The following is a 20,474-nucleotide window of genomic DNA, read 5'->3' on the forward strand; positions in this document are numbered from 1 at the left end:
GAGGTCCAGCTGGTTGATTAAAGGCTACCGTATGAAGAGGAAGAGACCTGATCAGACATCCTCATCAACTCAGATCATGAAATTGGACAATAATGCCTTCTGAGTGTCGGGACTAAATTATGCCTGCCCCATGCTTCTTTGAGGAAGAAGATCTTGTCATATAGTCATGACTTGCCTGGAACTTGTGATCTCGGCTCATGCTAGTATGACAGGCATGCTAGGATACACAACAATGTTTGGATAAAGGAATTACAAGCCTCATTTTGTAGATAAGAAAACTGAAAACTAATGGTGGGGACATTTTTCTCAAGGTCATTCTGTGAAAGAAATTAATATGCTGGAATGTAGACTCAGGTCAGTACACCTCAAAATCTTAAAGCAGGTCTACTAAGTTCAAAGGGCTCTACTCACTGCGCAGCCCACCCTGAAACATTACAGGGAATTGTACCGGAACTTTTCTTCCAGGATGTACCCTTCTGCCATGCATCAAGAATATATGAACAACTTGTGTATGTATATCTATCCCAGAAGCTTTGCAGGCGACATTGCTAAAGAAATAATCCCATTTTTTGTGGCTTTGGGACCCCTCTGGTCTTGGTGTTTCTGTCCCTAAAGTCTTGTCAGAAAAAGTGAAAACTGAGCCCATTAGCCATCTCCATAGCCTGTGTTTACCCTCTTTTTCTGTGGAGCTATGCAAAGAGCAGACTCCAAAGTCCTGTCCCCATTCCCCTTACTTATTGAAACTTTGCTGCTGTCCTGTGTCTTGTCTCAGCTGTTGGAAAAGTGGTAAAACACACACTGCCATTGTTCAACACAATACTGACTTTGGCACAAACTTCTTGTGAAAATACTTTCCTTAAACCCAAAGGAAAGTAGATGTAAAATAAATCTTCTAAGCATATTTTAGTAGCTTCCCATGTTTTGAGAGGTTTTGCATATTCTACGTAGACAACTATTGGCAAACTAGACTGCTAGCCTCAGGGACAGCAGGAAGCCAGGAAACAAGTTCTCTCTAGCCACTGAGTCCTCCAGCGTAATGTCTGAGTTTAACTCACAGTGGTTGAAACAGACATACAAGCAGTGTCACCAAGAAACATGAAAAGGTTATGATACTAGGGATTAAAATTAAAATGTGAAAGAGGCTCAAGGCATTTTCAAATGAAATGTAGAGACAACAGATTAAAAAAAAAACAGCACAAAGGACTGAGGTGTGTAGCTCAGTGGTACAGCACTTACCATGCATAAAGCCTTGGGTTAGACCCTCAGAACAAGAGGAAAACAGCAGTGATCAGAAAGAATGCTGTTCTCTTACATAGAGGAGGTCTCTGGGTAGACAGACTGTAAGGGTTCCTACCTACAGGCAGGAATACTAAAAGGGCAGATCTGTACGGAGCTCTCATTCCCTCCAAGTCTTCACAAAGACAGGAAGTAAGCACCAGCTTGCAATAACCAGGAGATGAGCAACTGAGCCCAAAAGAAATCATTGTACTGCCAATGGATGTATCGTGCTTGCAATTCACAGGTACCAACAGCATCTATGCTAGTAATATTTTCTACTTTGGTCAATAATTTACCTTCAAAGGTTGATCTCTTCTGATTATAGCCAGTTCAATGTTCTTTCCACCAGACTGGACAACCTAGCGTAGAACAAGGACACATAAGAACTTCTTCAGCTGGTTCAGGTAGGGCTCTGTAGTAGAGTGTGTGCCTGGTGTGTATGTGGTACTGGTTTGATTCTTCAACATTATATATAAACGACAACAACCTATCTGAAAATTGTGTGTTTAATGAACAAAACAGGATAAGGAAACCAAAAGCATATTCTCAGAACATACCTTACAAGATCACTTACTTCTAGCAAAGCTTTTATTGCTAGTTTGATAGCTTCACTGTCATTAGAAATAGCATCTTCTGTGTAATTCTTTTCTAGAAATTCCCGAACAGTTTTAGCACTCCGGCCTATTGCATTTGCCTTGAAAAATTAAAACAAAGCTATTAATACAATTGGGTTTATTGTTACCATATATGTTCAGGCTTTTGGGTTTACTCCAGTGTTCAATAACAGAGTCACAAAGGGACTGGGATGACATGGTCTTCTTTTTACTTTACAACTACCATACAATGGGAAAGAGAAACATCTTCAGGGAGTGAGACAATTGTCTTGCTCAGCTGAGGAGCCCACAGAAATTGTAATGTACACCTTTAATATCACCTTTATAAACCCTTCCTTTAGCCCCTCAGCATAGCATGTTGTTTGGCTCCAAGGCTGCTGTCCTTCTGCTAGCAGTAAGAATAAACTCATTTAATCTAAATTTGAATTGATTCTAAGTCCTTGATCTTTTCCCATGAATTCAAATGCCACAACAGTGGCATCAACTGAGAATCAAGTGTTCAAAAAGAGTCAAGCCTATGGGGAATTTATTCAAACCATCCCATTCCATTCCCAGCCCCCCATGGGCTCATGGCAAAATTCATTTATAAAGTTCACCAGACTTTAACAGTCCCAATGGTATTTAAAACTCCAAAGTCTCTTCATAATTAAGTCTTAATTTTAACCCCTTATAAAATAAAAGGACAATGAATTACATACTTCCAACATGCAATAGCATAGTATATACAGCTCCATTCCAAAAGGGAAGATTTGGGTATAGTGAGGAAATACTGAATCAAAACAAGATGGGAACCCAGCCAGGCAAACACCAAATACTACAGCTCTATGTCTGGGCTTTGGTTTCAAAGGATTTAGAGGGCTCAGCCCTCCATCTTTGCTGCCTGCACCCCTCCCTCTATTTCCCTCTCAGGCAAGTTCTCCTCCATGCACGCAGCTCTCTTCAGCATGTCTCATATCTGTGACATGCCCATCTTGGGGTTTCCCCTGAAGCCTCTCTCCATGCTTCACTTTTACAGCATCATTTAATGGCCTTTCATCTCTGACTCCCCTTATCACATGCTACCTAGCTTCAGTGCACTCTGATATCATGAAGGAAGGATCCACAACCTGTACAGTCTTGTATCCTTCATATCTCTAAAGCCAGCACCACATCATCTAATTCTGGTGCCAACTTGAGAGAGACTCTTGCCTCCCTTGATCACATTTCCAGCTGTTGCTGACTTTTCTGGAGCAGAAAAATGCCCTGGGCTTCTTACAAGTTTAGAAGTTTAGATGGATAGGGTTTGGTCCTAAGGGCACCATTCCGTTTGTCTATCTAGCAGAGAACAAACCTCTCCTCAAGAGTGCTAATCTCCTTTAACAATGACAGTCCCTCTTTCTCAGCATGTACTTCAGTTGCAACACAAAGTTTCTTAGTGTTCAAACTATATTTTGTATTTTTTCTGTGTCATTTGTTCTTTTTCATTGCAAACCTCTGCAAGCATTATCAACAATAACCTTTCCACAGACTCAACAATATGCAGTTTTTCATATTTCCTCCACCAAAGAACTAGACTGTAGATTGTTACCTTTTTGGGTGGGGGGCTGTTTCAAGACAGGTTTTCTCTGTAGCTTTGGAGCCTGTCCTGAAACTCACTCTGTAGACCAGGCTCGCCTTGAACTCACAAACGTCTGCCTGCCTCTGCCTCCCAAGTGCTGGGACTAAAGGCATACACCACCACCACCCAGTTGCATCTTAACTTTTAATTTAGCTTCTGATAAATTCTCAAGACTGTAGGACCCAGCCATGACAAGCTCAATAGATGCCTGAGTCTCAGTAGTTTACCCTGGGTCTGAAAAATACCACAAACTGAAAACATTCAGTTTATCCAGAAACAGACCATCCAAAGGAACTTCCTAACATTCCAACCATCGTAGATAGGATCACCTGCCAGCACACACTCATCGCTTTTCACCAGGACACCCCTAGACAAATATCAGCCAATCAGGGATCCTGAAACTTAGATATCCCTCATTCCTACCTTTGTGATTGTAAAAAAAACCCAACCCTAACTGAGCTTGGGGCTCTCTGAATCACTCAATCGTTGGACACACAGAGAGTCCTCGTTTGCAAACCTGTGTAAGAATAAAGGCTCTCTGCTTTTACATCCAGGACTTGGTCTCCTGGTTGGTTTTGTGGGGACCCTGTGATCTGGGCATAACACTGACAAGGGAAGGAGTTAGCCAGATTCTTTGCCAAAACACCGCATGAATGGCCTCTAGTCTAGTTGCTGATACTCTCCTTGCTTCCCTCTAGAAATTCTGGAGCAAGGCCTCTACAGCCCTCATCATTCTCAGCACTACAGCCTAGGACCCTACCACAACAGAGGTTCACAGCTTTATACTGCTAGGTCCCAAGGGCGTGTAAATAATAGGGAACAGGCCACCAAAGTCTAGAAACCAAAAGCAAACTTAATTCCAACCACCGCGTGGTGCAAAAAACCTTCCAGTGTACTGGGGCCCCAGGTCAGAGCTCTGGTTTCTGCCACTGTGACAATGAAAGAGGTTTTGAGCCACACACCATGGGTCCTGCTGCTAAGGTGCCATTCACACCATATCATAACAATGGTGCCTGTGATGCCTGGCAGGTTCTTCTGTTAGTTCCTCCTGCCTAGTTGTTTTGAGGAGCTACAGAACTCTGTAATCTCCAATCCAGTTAGTGTTTTTCCAACTCAGGATCGCTTAAATTCTACACTCAACACCGACAAAATTGGCAGCAACGGTAGACCCCTCCCCTCAACCTCTCCCCAATCCCTGCATGCTTCTATGCCCCAGTACTGTGCAACCAACCACTTGTCTCTCAGGCTTAGAGCCCTTTGGGCCCCATCCCTGTGTTATGATGTAGGGGTATGACTTGCACCCACCCATTCCTCTAGACCTTGTAGGTGACGACCCAAAGTCAGCTTGAGCCACGGTCCATACTGAGTCTCTGGGACACTGGAGTTCAGTCTCTAGACCTTATCTCTTATCTCACGCGTGGAAATCGCGTACCCTCCACCTCATAAATCAGAACCCATAGCCGCTTATTAGCACCCTACATTCTGCCAGTGATCCGGTAGCTCGAAGGGCAGCCTCAGCTTTTTTTTCACTCTTCTGTTTTTCCTTTCCCGCCCACACCGCCACACCATCCAACCTGGGTGGCGGCACAAGGACTCCACCCTGACCAAACCAGTTCAACTGCAGTTTCCCCTTTGCTCTTTCCTGCCTCGCTGCGGGCTGACAGCATGTGCTGGGGAGGTTTCCTGTCTACTTCATATATGAAAGACTGAATGGTGTGGCCACACAGATGTGATTCTCATGTATCTCTTCTGCGTCCCGTATGTCTGTCCTGTTAACTGTGTTTGTTTAAAATTTGCACTTCTCTTAAGAAAAAAAAAAAAAAACCTCACGGTTTCTTAGTGCCTTGCAACATGTAGGCAGACACCATCTTGGCTAAGGGCAGGTCAGATGACCTAACTGCCCTCTGCTATAGTAACCACGTGACATAGCACGTGACATAGTCCAGGGCTGGACCGCTGCCTGCTAGCTCTCCAGGCTTGCCCAGGTCCCACCCACCTGCCTGCTCCACTTGCAACAGATGTGATTTTTCCACCTGCTAGAAATCTGCGACTTTGATTCTTCACTTTTTTCTCTGCTCCAAAGACCTGCAAACGTCTGTCTGCTCTCTCTTTGTTTAAATACCCTGCCTGCTGGTTACAAAGTGTGAGTCAGAGATGAAAAAGTCAGCTTCCTTTTGCTGACCTTTCATTTAAGTGTAAATGTAAGCTCGCTTTAACTCTCTTTGTGTACATGTGTATACAACACAAATTCAACTGTGCATAGGTGAAACTCTGTTCACTGTTATCTCCTTCTAGACTAAGGAAGTGGTAAGTCTCAAGTATTTTAAATTGGTATATACTCTTAAATAATAAATACATAGTTAGATCTGTTACAACATACTGTCTATGTGAGTCATCTCTGCTTTAAAATATATTCTACATAATAATAAAAATTTAAGGTTATAAACATCTATTTCAGCTTAACAAAAGCTAACCTAGAAATTTACACTACCCAGTCTTTCCTGTAAGCTGTTCTTTATTATTGCCAGTTTTTACTGTTAAGCTTCTATTTTAAAAAGTTTTTTTTTTACTTCTTTATCCTTCACAAATAAAAAAAAAATCTCACCTGTTAAGTTAAAACCAGTTAGAGTCAAGCTGGAGGACTCTGGGTAAACATTGCTCCACAACCTCTCAGCTTGGATCCAGCTCTCCAGGCAGATCCTATGCTATAGTCATAACTCATACATATCCCATAAACAGCCCTCAAATATTCAGTGATCTGGGGAATATGGTATTTGCAAGTTTAATTAAAAAGGCTTTTTGTAACAGAGACAGGCTGGCTCCTAGCAGCAGCCCCTAAGATTTCAGTGCCCACAAATCAGCAAGAAGCAGTCTTGAGAGCTTGATGCCCTTATTCCCTTAGCCTGCCACACTTAACTCCTCACCTTTTTAATAAAAAAGAAGAAATGTTAGTATTCAGGCACACCTTGGCCCTGCTGCTCCTTGGGAGCCTAGCACCTAACCCCTCTGCACATGGCAAGCAGATGCCTGACTGTACACAGGTGCAAAGGTCCCTTTAAGAGACAAGCTCAGTCCACTCCCAAGCTCACTCTCTTTCTCTATAATTCTTCTGAATATGCAAACAGGCCTCTCTCTCTCTCTCTCTCTCTCTCTCTCTCTCTCTCTCTCTCTCTCTCTCCTTCACTCTCTCTCTCTTTCTCTGTCTTTCTCATCCCTCCCTCCCCTCTACCTTCCACTTCTCTCAATAACATCCTCTTAATAAACTCCACATTCAAACTCTGTTTGCATGGCGTATTTACCCATTGTGGTTTGGACCCACCTGCCATGGGACCATCTGCATGACCCCACTCATGCTCTTTGGCAGAGAAGCACCTTTGTGCAGTGGGCAGCAGTCAATGGAGAGATGCATACGTGGTCCAACTGCTCAGTCCTAAACAGGACATCTCTATTAGTCCATTACCACCGAGCCTCAGGGAGCAGCATGGTAGAAGAGGCAGAAGAATGTAGGATTCAGAGTTTGGAAAAAGAGTGCTGTGAAATGCTATCTTCTGGGCATGACCTGCTATTACAGAACTGCCAGCAGCTATAGTGACTTATACAAGATCAAGCCAGCCAAAATACCAGAAAAGATGAGGTAGGTGACCTCCAGGTCCCACCCTCTACTAAGAAGCAACTGGCAGTAAATAGCAGTGGAAGAATCATTATTGAGGATGTAGCCATTGCTGTAGTGCATAGTCCCATAGCCATGTATATATGGGTAACATTAAATGGAGTTATTAGGTTATTTAAAGCTCCCCCAACACATGAACTCTGGAGGGGGCAAACTGAGAAGATATGGAAGGTAGGATGGGAAATGAGGGGCAAGATATGCTCATATTTAATTGTAAATATGTATAAAAACCTAAAAATATATAGGAATAAAAACTTTAGTCATAATATATAAAATTATATAAAGTTATATAATTATATATAAAATTAGCAACAATTTCTAGTTTTGAAATATATACAACTAAAAATAAGATAAGTCAAGTATTTTTAATAGTAAAGAGTCAGATGTTTCTATTAAATACTTTTCAGAATCCCTTCAGAGTCTGACAGGATGAATCAGCAAGGATTTATAAAGCATTCACAGTGCAAATTTGGGGACCTGACTCCTGTCTCTAAAATCCACAGAAAGCTGAAGAAAATTAGCTCTGACCTTCACATGAACACTGGCACACATGGGATACCACATGTATGCATATACATTATTAACGGGCTAGAGAAGTGGCTTAGTAGTTACGAGCTCTTGTTGCTCTTGTAGAAAACCTGGGTTCAATTTACAAACCCTACATGGTGGCTCATAACCATTCCTAACCCAGGCTCTGGGGGTCTTCTGGCCTGCACCATAACCAGGCAGGCACATACTACACATAAATACACAAGACACAGCATTAGTTCACATGAAAGGATTTTAAATTATTTTTTCCAGAACTGAGGACCAAACCCAGGGCCTTGTGCTTGCTAAGCAAGTGCTCTACCACTGAGCTAAGTCCCCAAACTCTTAAATTTTTAAAGAAATCTTTTCAGGGTCAGAGAAATGACTCAGCAATTATGAGAATTGATTGCTCTTCCAGAGGACCTGGGTTCAGTTCCCAGCGTGGCAAGTAACAACCATCTGTAACTTCAAGATCTGGCATCCTCACACAGACATACATAAAGGCAAAACACCAATGCACATAAATAAAAAAAAGAAAGGAAGGAAGGAAGAAAGAAAGAAAGAAAGAAAGAAAGAAAGAAAGAAAGAAAGAAAGAAATCTTTTCAGTCCTGAGGTTTGGTCTTTAAGGCATCAGTTCTCAAAGTAGGTTCCACAGACGATCAGAGTTTAGAGAAAGAAGATGAAAAAAAAAAGTGGTTCTAAATTAAAATAATTTGAAGGAACCCAGTGTGGTGGTGCATATTTTTAATCCCAACACATGAGAGGCAGAGGCAGGCAGATCTCTGTGAATTAGAGGTCATCCTGGCTTACAGAGTGAGTTGCAGGACAGTCAGGGATACACAGAGAGACCCTGTCTCAAAAACAACAACAAAAAATTGAAGGGACTGGTTAACTATGAAGTTAACCACATTTAAAACATTTACAGTCTTTTTAGAAGATCCAAAAATACTTCAATAATGAAACATTAATTTCTCTAGAGATGCTTCCTGCAAATACATAGAGCTTGTTATATGCTTTAACATCAAAAAAAAACACTTGGAGAAATTATGATCTTAAAGACATAATATGCTATTTCTCGATTTTAAGCACCATGGTCAATATTAAAAACAACAAACCATGTCCCCAGATCTTCAGTACTATCAGTGATGGGGCCTTAATCTATGAAGGTGAGTTTCCTGACACAGCGGTATAGATAACTTTGTCATTAACTAACCACTACCTATACTAGTGTTCATTATGCCCATTCATACCATTGTTTATCAGCCTTTACTATCAGTTTATTTTAATGCTTTAAAATGAAAATTTTAAAGAAATAAATAGTAATCAAACAAATCTTAGGATATAAATTTTGAGTAGTAATGACAAGAGTATACTCTTAAAATTTTATAAGTCACACAAATGAAGGTAAACAGATTTTTCTAAGTATGTATAATTTCTTAGGTACACATCTAGGTATGTAAACTTCAGATCAGTTACATATCTATTTTTATAGTTAAATGTTTCAAAATATTATTTTCAAAAAATTTTGAAAATTATTATTTTCAAAAAAATCAGTTAAATAGTAAAAGAAATTCAGAATGTAATAATCTGAAAGTCATATTTTCATCATAAAATATATGATTAGTATTTTCCATAAAGTTAATCCTGAATGATTAAGACACACCCCCACAGGGTATTTAAGTTGTTTTCCAGAGAACAAAAATGTGGTTTTCCGGTCTTTCTTCACATTTCCTCTCTGTGGCACTGGAAGGCCACCTGGGAGCAATGGAATCCATTAAACCTGGGCTTTTTCTAATTCAGTTTGATTTGGTCTGATTTGGATTATTGCGTTCACGGAGAGGTTTATTGGGGCACAAATACTTTTCAGTACATTTGTATATTGTAGAGGAAATAATTTGAAAAGAATTACTTTTAAAAATAAGAACTGATTAGGTTTCAAAAGTTGAAGAGAATACTTCTAGCTGACATTCAAGTCGATAATGTTATACAGCTTCCTTGTTTATTCATTAACTATAATTAATGCCCTTCTTGTATGCAAGGTTCCGGGCTCTGGCACTAGTGTGTCAGTAACATAGGACACAGACAACAATCCCTGTCCTTGGACAGCTTAAAGTCCACTGGGACATGGGGAGACAGACAATAAACAAGAGAATACTATGTAAAACAGTAGGCTGGTGGAAACCAGAAAATAAATCAGCAAGAGAAGGGCACTGGGAATGGGCTGCCTTACAGAAAGCCTGGTTAGAAGGGCATCCTCAAAACCAAGGACAACAGTCATGCAAGCAGAGAAAAGAATGTGGAGAAACAAGACAGGTGCAGGCTGGTGACAGAGCCCAGAGAGCGAGTGTGGGCGGGTCACTGTGATGACCCACATCAGCAAGCTTTCATAGACCAGGGCAAGAGCTTTGGAATCTATTGGACATTAACCCCATGAGGTTGGGGGTCAGTGGCAATCCATGCGAATATGCTGCTTCTGTTATCACTTGTGCTATAGTAAGTGTTCTCACTCAGGGACATTTTGATTCTTTTACACAAAATAACAGCAAGCTAATTCACATAGCATGTAAATACTATGCTATAAAATCAAATTCAGACGAAATAATTAGAAGTAAACACTAAAACAATGTTAAAATATTCAATTCGTTTAAAGGAACGAGCCCATTATTTGCTTGTTGCAATAGCATTTTTGGTCTACCATGAAAACAAGTCACCAACTAGGTGGCTTACGCAACAGAAACTTTCCTCAGACTTCTAGAGACTTGAATTACAAACTGCTTTCAGGCAGCTGCTTTCTTACAAACTCCTCATATAGCTTCTCTGCCCCTTACCCCAACTCCACTTTGGAAAATGCAATTTTAAATATAAAAACATAGCACTTGTGTTAACTAATAAGAATTTGAACTATGTTCCCTAAAATTCATGAATTGAAGTTCTAACCCTTCAATGTGACTAGTTTTGAAACTAGGATGATTGGTGAGATAATTAAGGCTAAATACCATTTCTAAAGTGGGGCCTTAATTTCTATGTGCACATGCCAATGTGGATGGTGAAAATCTCATAGGGTCCCCCCTCTATGAGGAGTTACTAGCAGTGAATGACTGCTGAGAGCGGTAGAATTAGTCTTCCCCAGGGATGAACCCATAGTTAGTTATTCAATACAAAGTGGCTAACCCTAAAACATATATATACAAGTAACATTTAATGGACTCAGCAGTTTGTGTGTGTATGTATATATACACATATATGTATCACATATATTTATATATGTATACATACACGAATATGTACATACATACACACACATAAACATGCATATGTATGTAACAAGAATAAAGAAAAAGAGGCCATGAATTTGAGGGAGTGCTGCGGGAGCTCCTTCCGCTCCTTCAGCCAATAGTCGCTGAGTACCAGCCCATTGGGGCGTGGTCTCTCTCTCTTTAAAAAAGCAGCGGCTGTCCTCCACTCTCTCTCTGGCTCCGCTTCCGGCTGCTAGACTCCTTTCCTGTTCGCGCGGAGGGGCTGTTGTCTCGGACGGTAATCTGTAAGTTTTTTCCCTTTTAATAAATAACCATTCTATTAATCATAATTCCAAACTGGTGTGGGATTGTTTGTGACTTACGCCTTCAAGGGAGCAAAGATGGGGAGGAGATGTTGGAGGGAGGAAAGGAATGAGGGAAAATGATGTGATTATGTTTTACTTAAAATAATTTATTAAAGTAGAATTCAGGACCAGGGAGATGGCTAAGCAGTTAAGAGTAATATATATATATTATATATATACACACACACACACACATATATATATATATACATATATATATATATATACATATATATGTATTCCTTTCAGAGGACATGGATTTCATAGTAGGTGTCCATATAGCAACCAACAACTAACTGTAGTCCAGATCTAAAGGATGTGATACCCTCTCCTGGTATCATGCACATGGTATGCAGACTTACATGAAAGCAAAACATACATACACATAAAAAGAAATACATCTTTAAAAAAATTTTTCAAAAAAGTCAAATGCACACACACACAAAAATGCATACACTAAAAAGGAAAATTTTTCTGTGTCTTCTCACATTCACTGTTTTGAAATGCTATGCTTGTATTTTAGTTGGATTATGGCTTCATTCAAGTGTTAGGAAAGGATATTTAATGTCCTCAGTGAAGTATTCCACTCAAGGTAGTTGCTTTTTAACAGTTAATTACAGGCTGGGATCTGAAACCACAAAAGGGAACTTTTTAAGCCATTTACACTGAAGTCTCTTGGCTAACTATTATCTTAAAGTAAATTAAAATTTTCTTGGTAGGATATGGTGGTGCATGAGTCTCAGCCAGCATGAACGACACAGAAAGAGACAGTCTAAAAATAAACCTCTGCATTTCCTGAGGAGTTTGCTGCTGGTGTTGCTAGTATTGTCGTGGTTTTGTTTTTGCTTTGTATTGTGAAAAGGCCGCCCTGCTAGGCTGGCCTGAACTCTGTGTGCAGGTCAGGGGGGCTCAAAGCTGTCACTCTCTTGATCCAGCTCTTGTGCTATGGTCAGTTTTAACTTTAAATAGTCAGCAGTCATTGTTTTGAATGGAGGTTTTAGGCTGTGCCTTGGTCACCTGGAAGAATACTCTAACTGTTGACCTATCTCATTTGTAAAATATCAAATAATCATGCTCCTTCATTTTACCAATAGTCTCAAAGAAATACTGAGAAACTTCAGGTACATTGTGATAAAAACATTTTTCCAAATACTGATGTTTTCTGCATAAAACAGGTACAGTCTGTTGAATCCTGAGAACATGTCCTGCCAAATTCCACATGTGAATAAACACCATCGTTGTCTATTCTATCAGACACAAATGAAGTTCCATGAAATATGAGTTGCTTCACCTTGGAAGTGAGAAAAGCCTGTTTTTCTGGGAGCAACCCTGCCACACTTGCATGCACACGATCACTCCATGACATGGAAAGCTACAGTGCTGTGCATGTAGCCAAGATTCTACCTCAGCAGCCATAACATTACCGTTTCACTGAAAGAGGCTCGTGTGTCAGTTACATTTGCTCGTTTGCGTCCTAAAAATTCATGCAGGTGGAGAGTAAGGAGAGTACTCACTTTTAAAGCTTGGCGCGGAGGCACCGGTGGCTTCACCACACTAATCAATGTACATGCCAGGGATCTGTTATCTTTGTGCTGTTACAAGGTTTTCCTCGTGGCTCATAGAGGCACAAGTAACCTCACATATACAAAGGGAAGGGAGGTGAGAACACACAGTGAACTGGGCCACATGAGCACTGACCCAGCACTTTTTTTTTTAATTGGGCTCCAGATGTTCAATCTTGTCCTATAAATAGAAATTCTGAGGAAGTACTGAGAATATCAAAGGGATAGAAATAGGGAACTAACTCCCGGGGATTTCTCCAATTATTGATGAGGCCTCAACCTGCAATTGGTGACATTAGGGACAGAATCTAGTCAGCTGGTGACTGAAGTGTGAATACCCACTTGTGGCATCTGGGCCGCACCTTTCGGTGGCAGTCTATATGAAGCTATGGAAGAATGACACTCCTGGTCTTCGCCTGCCTGCCTCACTCTCACTGACAAATCAACTCCTTCTCTGGTACTAGAGCCAAGTCCTCAGGATTCTGGCATATACTGAAGACCAGCCCAAACATCTAGTCTTGTGGACTGAACAATGACTGGATTCTTGGACCTTCCATTGGTATCCAGTCATTGCTGGACTATCTGGACCACAGGCTGACACCACTGGAGCAGCAGTGCAGGAGAGCAGACTGCACTTCAAATCCACATCATTGATGAAGGTTCAAACATTTTGAAAATTCTGTCATTTTCCTAGTTAACAGGAGACAAAATAAAACAACCATCTTTTCTAGATGCTCTTAGACATTAGTCAAATTAAAATGAAAACACTTATGCAAACGTAAAACTATCGTGTTGTATCAGAATCAACAGTAATGAAGTAAAGATGGCTACAAACAGAAGGTAGCAAGCTTAAACATATGTCAAGACTGACCACAGAACAATTGATTTGTTCAGGACAATGATTAGAAGACACAGAAACCAAGTAAGGGGCCAGTGAGACAGCTCTTCAGGGACAGGGACTTGCTGCCAAGCCTGAAACACCTGAGTTGATGATCATCAGGACCCGGAAAATGGAAGAAAAGAACTGAGCTGACTCCTGCAGGCTGTCCTGTAACCTCCACATTTTTACCCACATATACACTAAACAAACAAGCAGAGGTAATAAAAATTGTTTTTTAAAAGTACAGGTCAAAAGATTTCTCATTGGCAGGATAAAATACTAGAGTTTTTCATAGATAACTCCACAGCTGCTGACTACTAATTTACTCAGGCAGATTAAAAGGTGTGCACCTCTTATATTGACTGCAAGATTATAATCTGCTGCTTTATTGGTGTCTGAGTTAGAAAACAGTGTAGCAGGCTTTTTCTTTTGGGCCACCAACCAGCTTCAAATCACGGCGTGGTGAGTTAATAATCAGTTAGGAATGCTTGGCCTACCTTAGGCTCATTTCTTGCTAGTTCTTATTGTTTGGTTGCAAGCATCACCCCAGCTGCTGACACCCTATATCCAAAGAGTCTGGAATGTTTGGGTGGGGCTTCACTCCAGCCCCTGGCATCCATTTTGGAATGTCTGGGTGGAAAGTTCCATTTCAAGCCACCTCCCCTGGGAGTTACCTCAGTCCAGACTCCACCTCCAAAAAAAGTCCACCAAACAGTGACCCCTCCCCAAGGAGGGTCAAGACCACTCCCACAGACTATTTAAACTGTCCCCCCCCCCCCCCGAACTAACACGTGGTCTTTTGGTTCTTCTTCCCCCTCTCCATGTTGTCCCAGAGTGCTACCAGGGAAACCCATTAAACCTAGGCTTTTTCTCATTCTGTTTGATTTGGTCTGATTTGGATTATTGCATTGGTGGAGAGGCTATAGGGCCATAAAAACTTATAACTTAACCTGTTTCTCTTACTAAAAAGCTGAGAATCAACTTGAACTTCTAGATTTCCTGTACCCATTTTCTAAGGGCCAAGAGAGCTGGTGCTGGGCATCAAACCCACCAGGACTCCATGCATGCTGGTCAAATACTCTGCTCTCAGTCAAACTATTTTCTTAATGCAGGTAATAAGGACCATGGCAGAGTTTCCCATATTTATTTATTTGGCTTTAAGTACTTGTGATATAAACTCAAGTGTGAAATTATTTAAAGCCTGAATATTTATTTTTTAATAATTAAGTTAAAATCACTTCTACTACATTCTGTAGTTGTAGTCTTATTCTGCACATGGCAGTTTATGAAAACTCACTGCTGGAAACTCTGTTTCTCTGAGCGCTGGTGTTTGAGTACACAACTGAGGAAGATGATAGATGGGTATGGAAACAGGAATAACTTATGCAGAAAAACAATCTACTTATTGTATGAAGATTACTACTACATCTAACACAAAATATGTATCACAGTTTAGGGTTATCTGACTCTCCTAAGATAGAGGACATGGTACTGGAGAGATAACTCAGCAGCTAAAAGTGAGCCCACATGGTGGTTATGGACAGTTGCAAAGGATCTGATTCCCTCTTCCAGCCTCTGAGAGCATTGGGCATGCATATAGGGCACAGATATACATGCAGACAAAACATTCATAAAAATAAATATTCATAAAAATAAATATATATATTTTAAAAACAATAATGGACAAACTAAACATTTCACCATGGAAACCAGACTCAGAAAGACAAATAATACTCTTTTTCCCAGTACTGGTGGAAGTTTCGTCCTAAGCTCCAAACCCTGACACAGCTCAGAAAGCCTGCCAAATAATGGCCCCTCCCCCAGAGATGGTTAAGACCACTTCCACGGGGTATTTAAACCGACCCCCCCCCAGAAAACAGAGATGTGGTTTTCCGGTCTTCCTTTACCCTTTCCTCTCTGGGAGGCTGGAAAATCATCTGTGAGTGCTGTGCCCATTTAACCTCGGCTTTTTCTATTTTGGTTTGATTTGGTCTGCTATGTAGGTGGAGAGGCTTATCAGGTATAGAAACTTTTCACTCCCTTTGTAGTACCCAGTCATGACTCGCTCAATAGAAGTCCCAGTCTCAGTAGTTTACCCTGAGGCAATATCTGGTTTGATAAAGACCACAAACTAGACTACTCAGGCACCACCCAGGAACAGACCATCCAGAGGAAATTCCCAACATTCCAACCATTGTAGATAGGATCACCTGTTAGCACACAACCTGCTAATGTAACTTTTCTGGATTTTGCCTTTAAATAATGCCCTCTATGGCCTTCCAGCCCCCCAGAGAGGAGCTGAAGAAGGACGACTAGAAAATCAGAGAATTTGTTCTCTGGGGTACATTTTAAATACCCTGTGGGAATGGTCTTGAGCATCTCTGGGGAGGGGTCAGCATTTGGAGGGCTTTCTCGGAAGTAGAGTCTGGACTGAGGCTCATAGAGGAAGGGCTTGGGATGGAACTTCCACCCAAACATTCCAGACTCTTTGGGCATATCGATGCCAGGGGCTAAAGTGAAGCCTTAATCCAAACATTCCAGACTCTTTGGATATATGGATGTCAGGGCTGTGGTGTGGCCTTAACCCAAACATTCCACATTCTTTGGGTATATGGATGCCTGAGGCTTGGGGTCACATTTCCAACCAAACAGCATGCACCACCATGACCGGTTTAAACCAAGGTCTTTTACTATCCTAAACTATCATTTCTGAGGAGTTAAATCACTACAATTTATAGTCTGTGTCACAGTCAATATTTTAATGCAACATAATTCTGTCATGCTCCTGAAAGTCATAAAACATTTACATTTATTTCAATTTTGCAATAAATTAATGCATCTATCTGACAACTTCTATGAAAAATGAATGAATTCATTACTTGCCTTCCAAGCATGGTAAGTTCCGGAGGGATCTGTCTGATACAATCTTGGGATTCCATCATCATCAAATCCTACAATTAAGGCTGAAATACCAAAAGGTCTTCGTCCGTTGCTCTGTGTATATTTCTAAAAAATAAAATTTATTTTTAACTATTCTACTACTGTAAAGAGAAAATATGACCATGACAACTCTTGTAAAGGAAAGCATTTAATTGGGGGTTTGCTTACAGTTTCAGAGGCTTAGTCCATTATCATCATGGCAGGGAGTTTGGCAGCAGACAGGAGTGGTGCTGGGAAAGTAGCTGAGAGCTACATTCTGATCTACAAACTGGGGCAGGGGTGGGGGGAAGGCAGTGAGGGGGAGAGAGAGAGAGAGACTGGACCTGGATGGGCTTCTGAAAGCTCACAGCCCACACTCTGACACACCTACTCCAACAAGGCCATACCTCCTAATCGTTATAATCCTTGCAAATCTCGACAGTTCCTGATGACTCTGTATTTAAATCTATGAGCCTATGGAGTCCATTTTTATTCAAATCACCACAAAACACATGTCACTTACCAGATAAAATTCTAGTAAATAAAGTAAATAAAGCAAAAGTATCTACTATAATGGTAAAATAAAATGCTGCAGATCTCCAAGTAGCTGCAGTGGTGAAATCATTGCAGGTCCCCAAGTGACAACAGGCAGTGGGCCATGTGGAGGCAGGCAGGGGGCAGCAGGTCCCGAGAGCAGCCAGTCCCAGGCAGGGATGTTGCACAAGACCACGCCACAGGTCTCCAAAGGTGGCTGGTCGGGGCAGAGAGTCACATGGTGGTGGTAGCAAGAGAGAGACAGATGGATAGGCACGCCATGCAGAGTGAGGCATTTATTGGATATTTATTTAGTGGGTTATGGAGGAAGAAGGAAAAAGGAGAGAAGAAGAAGAGCAGAGAGAGAGACAGAGAGGAGGGAGAGACAGAAGTTGTCTCTTCGAGAGGGAGAGGAAAAAGAAAGAGACTCAGGCTGCAAGCAGAAAGGAAGATCTGCTTTAGTGGATGAGGGGGGAGGCAAGGGGGGAAGTGGGAATGACTTGTTGCTTAAAGAGACAGAACAGATCATTACATCTACTCTTCAGATTATTTTTTTAAAAATAAACATTTTCAGTATTTGAAACTAGGTATATGTATCTGTCTTCACGTGGGTATGGACATGTGAGTGAGAGACGCTCGGAGGCCAGAGTGTAGAGGATTCCCTGGAGTCACAAGTTATGAGCTGCTGGAAACCAGACTCTGGTCTTAGTAAGTGCTCTTAGTCACCGAGCCATCTCTCTAGGCTCGGCTTTTCTGGTTCTATTATAGACATTTTTTAGTGTTTCTTGAATACTGCTAATACATAATGACATTTTAAAGAAATTAATATATACAACCTGTAAAATATAATCACAAATTTGCTTATAGATCTTGTAGGAGCCAGTCATGATAAGCTAAATATGAACAGATCACCCAAAGGAAATTCCTTACTTCCAACCATTATCACCTGCCAGAGTTGGACTAAGTGTAATGGAGGCCTGAGTCTCAGTAGTTTACCCCGAAGCAATACCTGGTCGCAGGAAGAACCACAAACTGAGATTACCTGAGCACCACCCACGAACAGACCATCCAAAGGAAATGCCTAACCATTCCAACTGTTGTAGATAGGATCACCTGCCAGCACACACTCACCAGGGCACCCCTAGACAAATGTCCGCCAATCAGGGGTCCTGAACATCAGAAACTCCTCACCCTCACTTTTACTACTATAAAAACCCAACTCTGAGCTCGAGGCTCTCTGTTTATTCCAATACCTTGCACATGCGGAGAGACCGAGTTTACAAATCTTACATAAAATAAAGGCTCTTTGCTTTTACATACGGGACTCAGTCTCCTTGTTGACTTTTCGGGGACTTCGCAGATTTGGACATAACAGATTTTATTGTTCTTAGAAAATACCTATTCAACTTTTATTATTTCCCATTTTTAGATTAAAATTTTAGGTTAACAAACAAGCTAATCTGTTTCATTAGGTCATTTCCATACATATCTATCACCAGCTTCGTTCTAAGTCATACCTTTCCCCGCAATGCTCCCACTTTCCTGCTCTCCTCTTCCTGGGTGTCCTCCTTTTCTGAGTGCCTCCTTCCCTCTTCCACTTTCATGTTAAATGCATTTCATTCTTCGGCCCACCCAGTCTGATCTTTAAACACCTTCTGTCTGCTCTGTATATGAATGGTCCTCATGGACTCGTATGTTTGGATGCTTAGTCATCAGGGAATGGCACTATTTGAGAAGTGTGGCACTATAGGAGGTGTGGCCTTTTTGGAGTAGGTGTAGACTTGTTGGAGAAGTGTGACACTAGAGGTTTCACAAGCCCATGCCAGGTCCAGTTCTCTCTCTCTCCTTGCTTCCTGCAGACCAGGATGTAGAACTCTCAGCTACTTCTCCAGCACTATGTCTGCCTGTGAACTGTGAGGCTCTCTACCAGGATGACAATGGACTAGCCTCTGAAACTGTAAGCCAGCCCCAATTAAATTCTTTTTTATTTTATTTTATTTTTCCATTCAAAAATTTACACTTCCACTCCTCCTCCCAGCCTCCTCCCTCCACCTCCCTCCTTAAGAGAGGGCAGGGTACCCTGCCCTGTGGGAAGTCCAAGGCCCTCTCCCCTACATCCAGGTCTAGGGAGCTGTGCATCCAAATAGACTAGGGTCCCAAAAAGCCAGCACATGCAGTAGAAACAGATTCCAATGCTATTATCGATGGCTTCTCAGTCCGCCCCCATTGGCAGCCACATTCTAGAGTCAGGTATGATCACATGCTCGTTCAGTCCCGGTCCAGCTGGATTTGGTGAGCTCCCATTAGATCAGGCACACTGTCTCAGTGGGTGGACCATGGCCATGGTGTTTCTCCACAGCAATAGAATCATGACTAAAACAGTATGCAATCTCTTTGACCTCGCAGAGGCCTGGGCATTTCGGTTGCTGTCAGGGATGCTGAGTCATTGAGCTGAGCTTTGGAAGCATACCCTAGTTTGCCTTGAGGGACACTGTAGTTACTGTTAGGGACTACTCCTACTTGATAATGCTATCAAATATGCTCTGTTCACTGTACACTATCATTTCCTTCAACTCCAAGGAAAAGGGATCTTTTGTTTCTCGTGAAGAAAAGCACACATTTCCCTCACAGACAATGTAACACTGAAACCAATTATATTTCCTATCACTTTCATGACGAGGATCTTCCTGGATTTGTGCTCCAAAGAGCACCACTCTCACTGAGACCGGTTCTATGAAGAGGCAGCCGTGACAGAAAGCTAAGGACTGAATATATAGGTAACTTTACTTAATCCTGTGACTGAATGTAGTGCTGTATAATTCTTTGCCTTGAAACAGCTTTTAGTGACTTTCTTTTGGGCTTATCTACATATGGGATCTATTTTCTCATTTTCAAGCTTATTATATTTCATGTTTTGCAAGCAAAGTTTGATTTTAAATGCAAACAACTGAGCTATGAACATAAATAGCCTGTTTTAAAGTAGGGGTTATGCCAAATTCTTCTGCAGTGTCTTATGTTTCTGTTCACACTGATAGATGCTTTACATATTATGTTAGAAGAAAGACCTTTTAACTTACTTGTTCAATCTTTTCATTTTGTGAAAAAGTCATATAAACAAAGTTAAATATGTAAGGAAAACATGCTGTATCTCTGGCCCAGAGGCCTTGTCCTCCCCAGTGGCAATCTTATTGTCACAGACTTACAACTTTGTTTGTATTATCTATTCAAAGCCTTGATTTCTCCAGAAGAGATCTTAACAACCACACTTAAGAACATTGTATGTATACTCG

General features: G+C 41.3%; 1 protein-coding gene across 1 annotated transcript in view; it reads right to left on the minus strand.

The window, feature by feature from the left end:
• Psma8 (proteasome 20S subunit alpha 8) overlaps nucleotides 1–20,474 on the minus strand; it is a 58,520-nt gene that overhangs the window by 19,949 nt on the left and 18,097 nt on the right. Inside the window, exons 4-6 of the mRNA XM_048447907.2 lie at nucleotides 16,615–16,737; nucleotides 1,853–1,972; nucleotides 1,575–1,637 (exon numbers count right to left, since the gene is read on the minus strand). Coding sequence (XP_048303864.1) covers nucleotides 1,575–1,637; nucleotides 1,853–1,972; nucleotides 16,615–16,737 — 306 coding nt within the window. The remainder of the gene's footprint in view (nucleotides 1–1,574; nucleotides 1,638–1,852; nucleotides 1,973–16,614; nucleotides 16,738–20,474) is intronic.

Source organism: Myodes glareolus, chromosome 13 (genome assembly GCF_982192425.1).
Source record: "Myodes glareolus chromosome 13, mMyoGla1.1, whole genome shotgun sequence".
Lineage (NCBI taxonomy): Eukaryota > Metazoa > Chordata > Mammalia > Rodentia > Cricetidae > Myodes > Myodes glareolus.